This window comes from Diabrotica virgifera, chromosome 3 (genome assembly GCF_917563875.1).
Source record: "Diabrotica virgifera virgifera chromosome 3, PGI_DIABVI_V3a".
Taxonomy (NCBI): Eukaryota; Metazoa; Arthropoda; class Insecta; order Coleoptera; family Chrysomelidae; genus Diabrotica; species Diabrotica virgifera.
The window spans coordinates 248,886,987-248,899,375 of record NC_065445.1 but is presented as its reverse complement, the minus strand read 5'-3'; the positions used below and the strand labels follow the sequence as shown (position 1 = coordinate 248,899,375).

Here is a 12,389-nt window from a genome sequence, read left to right as displayed (position 1 = left end):
CTTGGCATATCACTTACAGGAAAACAAACACATGGATAAGACAGAAAACCAAAGTCACCGATGTGGTAAAAAAATCATTAAAATTGAAATGGGAATTCGCTGGACATGTAGCTAGGAGCGATCTAAACAAATGGCACAGAACAATTCTAACCTGGAGACCATACCAACACAAAAGACCCAGAGGCAGACCTCCTACCCACATAACAATGATGTTCGTATCATGTTCTAAGCATATACTATCAACATTCGTCGGAGTATATTCTTTTTAGTATATGCGTAGTACAAGCATAGCATGTACCTTAAAAAACATTCTAAATTTCATGTTCTTTGCATATACTATAAAGTATATTCTCGTACCGAATATAGTGAGTACATTCGTGTACGTAGTTACTCGGAATATTCGTAAAAGTTTATTCTTAGAATATACCTTTATCAAATATTCTTAGCACGTACTTATAAGTACATTCTTAACACATACTTATAAGTAGATACTTTTAAAATATCTTAAAAATAATATGTATGTATAGAAAGTATGATATTAGCCTAATAGATTATTAACTTCGTTATTTTTTAGAATAATTAATAAAATTTATGTATGTAGGTAGTATTGGACGAATTTCATTTCAAAATTGTTGTATGGTAAAAAAGTTTAAACATTAATTGTATTAACATTTATTATTAAAAATTCGTTTTCATAATTGAAATAACTTTATCACGAGTCAGTGGGGACGCGTGACTTTTTCTGAAGTGTTACCAAAACCAGATGCAAAAAATCTTATTTAAAAAAATGAAGATAAATGTATATATACACTCACCGGCGCAAAATTCCGCCACCCAAAATTTTTGATTAAGTTTGACAATCTATAACTTTATTATTTGTACTTCGATTTTCAAGACTCTTGCATGAGTTTGTAGGTACATGTATTGATGTCAATTGCTATTATTCCGGTAACAAAAATTTTTTGCTTAGATTTAACTATACGGGGGTGAATGTAAGCGCTGTTTTTCTCCTAACTTGAAAAAATTCTGTGGAAAAATTGGAGGGCTGATTTTGTTTCATACTCCTTTTGTATTATCTTGGAGGTATCACTAAGGTCTTGTTTTTTGAATTATCTGAATATCTCTTTTCTTGTAAGAGCTGTAATTAAAAACACTGCTTTGAAGGTTTATTTAATTAAAAGTATCAAACGCACTAAAATTAACAAAACAAAATAAATTTAACAACAAAACAAAACAATTCAATAGCGGTTATGTCCACCTCTTGCAGCAACGACTGCTCGCAATCTGTTTAGCATCTAATAAAGATGTGTTTTCCTTGGCAGGGGAATAGCCCGATATTCCTCTACCAGGGCCATAACTGTACCAAATTTTCTGGAGGCCTAGGATGACGGCAAATAGCTTTTTTTGTTCATCCCATAAATGCTCAATATGATTGAGATCTGGGCTGCATGCGGGCCATTCTAATCTTATCAATCCAACCTCAATTGTATGAGTCAATCAGTGTTTTTATTTACAAAAAATGGTGCAGCTCTTACAAGAAAAAAGATATTCGGATAATTCAAAAAACAAAAATTTAGTGATGCCTCCGGGATAATATGACAGGACTATGAAACAAAATGAGCTATTCCATTTTTCCACAGAATTTTTTAAAATTAGGAGAAAATACAACGCTTCCTTTCACCCCTGTACAATGACATGCAAGCCAAATTTTTTGTTACCGGAATAATACCAAACAATATGAATACATGTACCTACAAACTGGTGCGAGAATCTTGAAAATCGGAGCACAAATAATAAAGTTATAAATTGTCAAACTTAATCAAAAATTTTGGGTGGCGGAATTTTGTGCCGGTGAGTGTAGCTTCAATCATTTTGTATATCACTTAAAACTCTCGAAAAAACAGATGTTTCTAGATGTTGACAAAATTTTTTATCTTTTTTGGCAATTAATGTTAACAATTCCCTGTAATTGCCTCGATTGTCAGAGTCGTCGCACTCAAAATGACCACGAAACGCTAGTTCTTGTTTGGCCCAAAAACATACAGTATCTATTATAAGTGTACTAAGGATATACCTATCTATTTTTTAACAAACTCATTATGTTTAGCAATATTTGCTTTAAAAGCTTGGTTAGGAGAACTTTTGATTTTTGTTTTGCCAAACTGAATCAAATTTGGTATACATCTTACATGTAGGTAACGGAGAAATTTCATTTCTCCTTTTTAAAAATCTAACACTATTTAAATCTTGAACCTGCTCCACCCATTTTTCTGTAGAAACCAGAGGGCATGGCCAACAATACAGTATATTTTTCTTGCAACCATAATATAACCAAGGATTTTCACTGTATGGTATGTTAAACAGTAAATGGTTAAGTTCAATTAGTTACCACTATAAACAGCCCGGATTAACCGATAATAGTATAAAAGGCCCGGTTTCAGGTAAAATTTATTTTAGGCTTTATTATGGGAGTACCGTCTAGTCAGTGTTAATTGCAAAAGACCAACTCTGTCTATCTCGGTGGCTTATCGCTCCGGGTGGGTCTTAACAATGGGCCAGGTCAGATAAATTTAATAATATTTACGACCGCACTAATTGAACTCAAACCATTTACTGTTGAACAAACCATACCAACTAAATTTAAAATATCGAACTACTTTTGTTGATTCCTTTTTTAAATTGTTTAAAATAGGTCTTTCATTTTTAATCTCATTTTTTTCTTCAAAATTATACAAGGAGAATTACTTTTCAATAGTTGATCGATTAAGAAGCGACACTCATCTATGGTAAACTGCACGCGAACTTTTTATAGGTACTGTCACAATTTTAAATTTGGTAACAGCGCTACTGATACACAGCGCACTTATGCCGTCGCTTCTTCCAAATTTTCAGTAACTAGCCGGTCCCGAGGGCCAGCGTGGGTATATAACCATTGTAACCAGAAATGAGTCTGGTAACAGAGTATAATAAAGTGCAACTGAGTCACATAAACTCGCCAATATTTTCGTGTCTACGAGTAGTTGGCTATTTACTGAGTTAGGTACTATTACCACATAATATAATAATATATTTCTAGTTTTTTAACTGTTACCAATAGTAACAGTGGTTACATGGACGCTTCGCCAGTGTCACGAGTATTTTTACATCGTTGGAATTTGAATTTAGGTACATTCAATTCAATACGGGAGGCTGGGATACGGGCCATTCCAGAACCAAAGCATGCCAAAACCCACAACCGCAAAGGCATTGGTGTTGCCAACCATCGAGTAAGCTTTTTCCGTCAACCTTAAAAATTCCCACTTTTATAAAAAAATTCCTTCCTGTTTACAAAATCTGAGAAGATATGTTTAATTATTTTCAAATATTTTAATTTTTTTTTAATATTTTACAATTTGGACTGGAACAAAAATTCCCTTTTACTTTTCCTTTTATCACCTTTTATGTTGAAAATTCCCGCAAAAAGTGAAATTTCCCTCCGTTTGGCAACACTCACTGGTTCAGCGATGTTGTTATTCCGTTAGAGGATGGAAAATTTTGCAAAAAAATTTTCCATCCTCTAAGGTTATTCCACTTCCGCAATACATATCCCCCTAACCCCGTCTTGTCTTATTCTGACCATTTCTTACCTGAATGGATCAGGGTAGGAAACAACGGTAAAACATGAAATCAAAAATATTATGTATCTATCATAGATGAGGTGGAGGTGGTATCTATGCAGTGTGGCAGTGTTAAAGATGAAGACGAATGATAATAAAGTATTACCTACTAGGACTAAAGAACATACATAATCTCTTTATTTAAATAACACATTTGTTTGCGGTGCTTCAAAATAGATATAATCTATTTTGGTAACTCAATATTATTTAATAAATACATATATAAGTAAGTACATATAAGTATATAAGTTTTAGTTACTCATACGTAGTTTGGTTTAGCTAAATATTATAATATAATAGTTTATATAGACAACTAAAATTTATAAATATGTACTTACTTTTTAAGTAATATTGCAGAATGTAGGTGCTAACTACATTCTCATTTGCCATTAAAATATGTAAATATAATAGGTATTTGGTAGAACCAGTAGAACCTAAGATGAGATTAGGTGATGCTGAAAACATACTTCTGAGCAATATAGCACTTGATAGCACTTTTTTAGAATATCCTTAAAAATATATTCTTCTAATACAAAGATGTGCAGTAGTACGTTCTAAGTATACTTATAAATAGAAGGTTTATAGCACTTCCTTGGAATATTCTAAAAAGTACGTTCTTAGTATAAACTAAAAAGATGTGCGGTAGTACGTTCTAAGTATATAAATAGAAGGTTTATAGCACGTCCTTGGACTGTTCTAAAAAGTATATTCTTAGTATATACTGAAAAGAAGTGCGGTAGTACATTCTAAATATATACATAGAACGTTTAAGTACTGTAATGTAGTATATACTCAGTATGTGCTATGCACATTCGCAATGGTAATTACGCATATTCTTAGTATATACTTTTTCTGAAAAGTATGTTCTATGAATCTACTAAGAACATGAAATTGTTATGTGGGTATGAGATGGACAGATGATCTGAAACGAACTGTCGGGAAAAATTGGCTACAAGTAGCGTACAATAAAAAACAATGGAAAGGAAGACTTGAAGAAGCTTATGTTCAGAAGTAGACGTGAATGGCTAGACGAAGAAGAAGATACTATCACCAGCAAGCAAAATGTCAGAATTGGCCTATAAGTTATAGACAAAATTATAGATACTTCTTAATCATTTGAAATATCTGTAATAGGCTTTTCCAATAAATATGCATAGATTTTACCTTCCGAAAAATTGGAAAGAAATCCTTTGTAAAAGGTATAAAAAAAAAATATATAAAATATAAAATATAAATTTTTTTTTTTTTTACAAAGGATTTCTTTCCAATTTTGTGATTGATGGTATACAGCCAACTACAGGAAAACCTTTTTCTTTTCCTTGTGGATTTCCGAAAAATGACAAATACAAGCAATTTTTTTTCTATATAAACATAAAAAATTTACTATCCTCTTTATTTTACATTATTTGATATCTCTCTATCCCTGATTCTCCTTCCTTCAATGCTAGATCGATAAATAATAGATAAGAATCTTGTATTATATTTGATCAATCAGTTGAAAAAACAAGGTTCCCAAAAAAAATTTTTTAAGACAAAAAACTGATGGTATATATTCCAATTTAAAACAATTTTTCTACTTACAGCTCCCCTTCTGGTGTCTGCATAAAATCTTCCGTGAGCCAAATTTTATCATCTGCCATCATTACACTAAAACTTTTTCTTTGCTATAACTTCCTATCCACTAACTCACTACTGCTTATACCTCTTTCTTCTTTAACGGCCAAACAACAACCTTTTCTCATTCCTCAGTCTGTCACATTTTCAATTTCTCCCCCCACTATCACGTTTTCTTTTCAACCGTTCACATGCATTCAAAGAAACCTTTCAATCTATTTCTCATTTGTAAAATAAACCATACTGTATTAATTAGTCAAAAAAATTTCCTAAAATCCCTAATTACACTTCTATAGAAACGAGCTTCTAAACTTTATTGTTTGAAAGACTTTTTGTTCTCTTCCAAAGAAATCTTTCCTAAGAACTGATTTATATCTGCATATCAGAACTTTTATTTTAGTTAAATAAATAATTACTATTTTTATGGCAATTCTGAATACATATTTTGTAAGCACTGTTTAGCCTTCTCTGAAAATTTTACAAACTTTAAAACTTTTTAAGCTCTTGAAACTAAAATTATCCACACTGTAACTACACCAAAGAAAATAACATTGCCGTTTCTTTTAGTAAAATTGCCAAAAGACTAGAAGAAAAAGAACTGAGGAGGAGAGAATTTATGATACCGAAACGGAAAGGAAAAGGAATAGACTAAGGAAACGGAAAAATAAGCACAAAAGAAACGGAAGAATCCAAGAAAATAATAAACCTTGGGACATGGAATCTCAGAGTTACTTATGAGCAGGGATATTTAAGAAACTTTGAAAAAATTATCCATATGTGATAATTCACATAGTATGGCAGTGAAGTTTGGCCACTGAAACAAAGAACGGAGAAAATGTTACTATAACAGAATAATATAGTATGTTATAGTAACAGAAATGTGCCTCTGGAGAAGAGCGGCAGGCAAATCAAGATCGTGAGAGAATACGAGAAATGATGGGAGTCACACATACAATAATTGATTACATAAAAACGAAACAACTAAGATGGTACGGCCATATTCGCGGTGTGCAAGTACTTGGGGGGGGGATACGAGAAACGATCTTGCGCGAATAGCGGAGAAATCTGGCAACTTTCTTAAATAATTCATATTGTCAATTGAAATTGTCAAATTGACGTATATTTCATACCTACTGTCATTAAAGAAGAAAAATTATATATTGCTCCACAATATTGATATGATATGCAATTATTATATAAAAGAATATTTAATTAACTGTATTTTGCTTGTAGTAGTGCATTTTAATAATTAATTTTATTTACTACATACAATTGTTTACCTTTTAATAACATAACCTAAATCTTACTTTTTCTTCTTATATTTTTTTTGGGCTACGGCCTTGACAATTATCCAGCAACCAGGACCAATATGATTGGCCAATATAATTAAAAGTGCGAAAAAGTTGCCGAGCTATGAAACCAGGTGTCGCTTTTCCGAACTTACACGGTCCCAATACAAAAAATTCCAGATGACAGAATCCTAAACAGATTTTGGCATGAACACCACAAGGGAGAAGGAAAAAAGAAGGCCGAGAAGAAGCTGGAGGGAGGGAATTGAAGAAGAACTAGAGGAAAGAGAAATCCTTTCGAATAAATGTTACTATTTTTACGTAGGGAATCCAAATTTGCAATAAAAAATGGGGGCTCCAATTTAAGATTTTAAAGTTACCCCTACCCCACCTCCAGGGGGTGGAGTGGAGAGTCATGTTTAGTGTCATTCGATAGATTTTTGAAAAATATTGAACACGTATTTTTAGTTTTTTATTTGGAAATGTATTTCTCGGGATATTAGACCGTTTATATAATTTACCTATTAGACAAGACGAAATCGGCGGGTTCGTTGGAAAAAATATCCCCATGAGATTTTTTTGCATAATAACATTTGTGAGACACCCCAGAATAAGGTTCAAGAAGTCGCCGACGTGAAAAGTGGTCCAAATTTTTTATAAAAATTTTTTAATCAAATTTTAAAAATAAATATTTTCGGTCCAGACACATCTTTTTTAGATCTTGTGGACCATTCTGGACAAAAAAGGTCTCTTGTAATTTTCCTCTAATGTTGATGGTTTTCGAGTTATAAGCAATTTAAAATTTGAAAAACGCTAATATGGCCATTTTTAAGACTTAATAACTCGGTTAAAAATTATTATTATGAAAGTCAGAAAATGACTAAATCAAAGTTTAAAGCTTCCACTACATGATCCTAAAGAAATTTGTGTCATTAATTTATTACTAAAACAAAAAGCTTAGTAATTGCCAAAGAACCAATAAGATGCAAATTGGAGTTAGACAATCAAATTATACAACAAGTAATGACTTTCAAATATCTGGGAATTAATCTATCAGCCGACAACAATATCGAAGAAGAGGTAAAAGACCAAATAATTAAAGCCAGTAGAACGGCCGGATGCCTAAACGACACAATTTGGAAAAACAAACACCTAAGATTGGAAACAAAGGCCCGAATATATGTCAGTTATTAGGCCAGTTATGACTTACACGGCCGAAACAAGACCAGATACAAGCAAAACACGAAGACATCTGGAAACCAACGAAATGAAGATCTTAAGAAGGATTGCTGGAAAAGGACTACAGGATAGGGTAAGAAGTGAGGAAATCAGACGCATATGTGGAGTAGACAATATAAATACCTGGGTAAAGAACAGAAAAGAAGAGTGGAATGAGCACATAAGCAGGATGTCTGAATCAAGGATAGTAAGAATAGCCAGGGACAAGTCACCGTTAGGCAGGAGAAGTATAGGACGCCCAAGGAAAAGATGGAATGACAACTTAGGGGCAGAATGAAAGGTACCGTTGAAGAAAAACAGGCAGTACTGCCTATATAAAAGAAGAAGAAGAAGAAGAAGAATTTATTAGTAAGCTATTATTTTTAATTATTAACAAAGAGCCGTAAGATCGTATTGACGCGGCTGTAAATGTGAGAGCGAGTAAGATGCACCATTGACTGCCGGAATGGCATCTCTTTCGCACCCACCATTGCCGGCCGCCTAATACGTGCATGGCGCTCATTATTATTACTTAAAAATAACAGCTTACTAATAAAATAATGACAAACATTTCTTCAGGATCTTGTAGGGGGGCTTTAAACTTTGATTTAGTCACTTTCTGACTTTCATAATAATAACTTTCAACCGAGTTATTAAGCCTTGAAAATCGCCATTTTTCGTTTTTTTCAATTTTTAATTGCTTATAACTCAAAATTTATCAACTTTAGGGAAAAATTATAAGAGACCCTTTTTGTCCAGAATGGTCCAAAAAAACTAAAAAAGAAATGATCCGGGCCCCAAATATATATTATTTGCAATTTGATTAAAAAAACTTTTAAAAAAAATTTATTCTTATGGGAATATTTTTTCCAACGAACCCGCCGTTTTCGTCTTGTCTATATGGTATCACGATAAATTGTATTTTCTAATTATAGCGCCATCTATCCACAATTCGACAAAATGTCTCGAATAAAAGTTTCTAATTTGGGTTTCTTAAAATGGTGGTTTCCATTTAAGATTTTAAAGTTACCCCCACCCCACCTCCAGGGGGTGGAGTGGGGGGTCGTGTTTAGTGTCATTCAGATTGTAAGATTTTTGAAAAATATTGAAAACATATTTTTCAGTTTTTCGATCCAATCTTCATTTTGCGAATTGTTCTATCGTCCCGCGAATTATTTGATCGTCCCAGGCGACGAGTTCCACCCTGGGTACCAGGTACCTCGGAGACCATAGCCGTCATGAAATTCGTGCTCAGTGACCTCCAAAACCCCCAAGAATAAAAATTGAACTCATTTCCGTCAATATTTCCTAAGCTCTAAATTTTTCATTTTCCATCTCTTCGAGATGCACTTTGAAAATGCATTTTCTCATGCACAAAAACTTTTGTCGGAGATCAATTTAGCTCACAAAATTGCCTGACACTCTCTCGAATCAAATGCAAAAAGGTGCATGACGATTCATCTTACTGCACAAAATTCCTAGGTTTAATGCTTCGTTGCCTCACCTATTACCACATTATCTAAGAGTGCATGTAGGTCTTGTATATTCTCTGGTATTAGTATAGTATCATCAGCATCAGTGGTGTCATGGCAAAATTAGTAGTGCCGGAACGCACTGCTAATTTTTGTTTACAAAACCTAAATTCTCTATTTTTTTTTCTTTTCTTAACCAGTGCCGGAACGGCGTTCCCGCACCATGACACCACTGATCAGCATAATATCTGATCTTGTTGATGGGTCTGCCGTTGACTTTTATTCCAATTGTTACATCTTCGAGTGATTTTTTAATTATTTCTTCCGAATATAGATTGGACAATAAGCGGGAGAGTATACAACCTTGCCTTACGCCTCTTTTTATTTCTATTTCCTCCAGAAGTTCTTATCTCCTGAAAAACTTATCAACGAGGTCAAAGTTGAAGGAAGTAAGAAGACCGCGGGGAAGGGGAAAATCTCCAAGCCATTAGGTGTGCCAAACAAAAACACTGATCAATCGAGGACCTTCAATGGCCGAACAACTAGCCCAGAACAGAGAGCGATCGAAAAATTTGATGGTTTCACCACATTCCTATACAGGGTGTTTCCTTAATAATTGTCCATATAGTAATTGGAGAAGCCTTAGCACAAAATACGAAGATTTAACCTAAAACACTTAAATAAAATGTGGTTCCTTACTGAGTTACAGGGCGTTTTATCTAACATTTTAAAAATTATTTTTGCTCAGCATTTTAAAACTATTCGACGTATCATTTTCATACTTGGCAGGCAGTATAGGTACTGTACAAACTACTAAGTTATGTTAAACAAATGTTTCTGTCTATTACCAGAGGCGTACGACGCACGGGGGAAAGTGAATGGTTGACCCTTTCCAAATTCGACGCCACTGGCGGAATTGCTATTTTAGGTCAATTTTTAGATTCTCCAATACTTTCTATGGAAATAATATACTCTTCATTCGTAACGATAAAATCATTAGTTTTCGAGATCTTTGAAGTTAAAAATGAAAAGACACGTTAAAATTTGGGTTAATGTATTGTGTCGCGTCATTTTTAATTTCAAATATCTCGAAAACTAATTATTTTATCGTTACGAATAAAGAGTATAGTATTTACATAAAAAGTATTGAAAAATCCAAAAATTACACTAAAATAGCAATTTCGTCAGTGGCGTAGAATTTGGGAAGGGTCAACCAGCCACTATCCCCTGTCGTACGCCTCTGGTAGTATATAGAAACGTTTATTTATCTTAATTTAGTAGGGTGTACACTGTGAACAGTACCTACACCTTCTGCCAAGTAGGATAAGGATACGCCAAATAGTTTTAAAGTACTATGGTACAAATAATTTTTAAATTTTAATCATATTTATGAATCATATCATAAATTAATCAAAATAACTGTGCCGTTTCATATTTAACTTCAAATATCTCGAAAACTAATAACTTTATCGTTACCAATGAGGAGTGTATTATTTATGTAGAAAGTATTGGAGAATCTAAAAATGGTACTAAAATAGTAATTCCTCCAGTGGCGTAGAATTTGAGAAGGGTCAACCATTCACTATCCCCTGTCGTACGCGTCTGGTAGTAGCTAGAAACGTTTGTTTATCATAATTTAGTAGGGTATATAGTAGTCGCACTTTCTGCCAAGTATAAAAAGGATACGTCGAATAGTTTTAAAGTGCTGAGCAAAAATAGTTTTTAAATTTTTAGATAAAACACCCTGTAACTCAGTAAGGAACATTTTATCTAAGTGTTCTAGGTTAAATCTTCGTATTTTGTGCTAAGGTTTCTCCAGTTACAGTAGGAAAAATGAAAGAATACCCATGAACGAACATATAAAACACGCTGTATTTTCCTGTCACCGTGTCACATAAAAAATTGGCCAAAAAATAATTATTGTTACAATGTACTTGCACCAGGCAATTTTCTTTGTGACACGGTGACAGGAAAATACAGCGTGTTTTATATGTTCGTTCATGGGTATTCTTTCATTTTCCCGACTGTACTATATGGACAATTATTAATGAAACACCCTGTATATGGGATTATGAATCGAGGAAGAGGAACATTATAGACGAAGAAGAGGCAAGTTTGTCACATGAGGGTTTTGCAGATAGACCAGTGGTACATACTGTTTTTATTATCTTTTTTTTATTTATATCATATTTTTTCGGAGATACAACTCAAATTTATATAAAAATAAAATAATTTTTTTTTCAAATTTTTCTTTCAAAATATATTATACTTTAAAACGGACAAAAGAATTCGCCAAATTCAGATACAAAAACTTTAACCTTTAAAAATACTTTCACTTCAACCGTTTGACTTCTTCGAATGTTAATATATTCAATTAATTAAATACCTGAGATCTTCTCGTTTGCTTTCTTCAATCCGTCCAACTGTGCCCCCCTCCGTTTTGTGGGTCATCTTCAGATAAGAACTGTTGCAGCGCCACTTCACTATTCATCAACTTTGAATTTGGCACCAGTTCTATTCTCACTCGCGACTACCATATGGCAAGTGGTGTGTGATAGCTGATAGGCTGAACACTTCACTGACTTCGCGAATGGAATTATTGGTGTTTGCGTTGAAAGTCGCGATTTTAGCCTCGCACCTGCGACAGGTATATTAGTCCTAGAGCTGGGGATAATAGTTGATCAACATGACAATAATTGAGGGGGTCAGACGTAAAAGGGTTTAAGTGCAGTTTTGGTAGTTCTGAGATAATCAGCTTCAAAGTTGTTTGAGTTTTATTAATTCTAGGAGTCATTAAACTAAAATATGTCTAGTGTACAATGTAGGGGACACCGGGGCAAAACGGGAAATGCATCGGTGTGCATAACTTACAGTCGTCATAATATGGGCAATAGCGACATTCGAATGAACGTGGGTTGACTCACTTCAGTCATTAGAAAGAAACTTTTAATCATATTTTACATTTTTTTATTAATTGAAAAAAGGAAGAATATAGTGAGAGTAATAATATACCCTTATATTTTTATCATTTTATAGTAGGGGAGACCGGGGCAGAACGGGATACTTAAGACAGACAAAAATCATAGAAAGAAAACTAAACTGTGTATTAAAAAATAACAAAGTCAGACAGGATCACTTGC

At 33.4% G+C, this 12,389-nt stretch overlaps 1 protein-coding gene across 1 annotated transcript in view; it reads right to left on the bottom strand.

Annotated features, from left to right (window-relative positions):
• LOC126881670 (sialin-like) overlaps window positions 1–11,943 on the bottom strand; it is a 104,845-nt gene extending 92,902 nt beyond the window's left edge. Inside the window, exon 1 of the mRNA XM_050646062.1 lies at window positions 11,636–11,943. Coding sequence (XP_050502019.1) covers window positions 11,636–11,700 — 65 coding nt within the window. The 5' untranslated portion in view covers window positions 11,701–11,943. The remainder of the gene's footprint in view (window positions 1–11,635) is intronic.
• Between the last annotated feature and the right edge of the window lie 446 nt (window positions 11,944–12,389).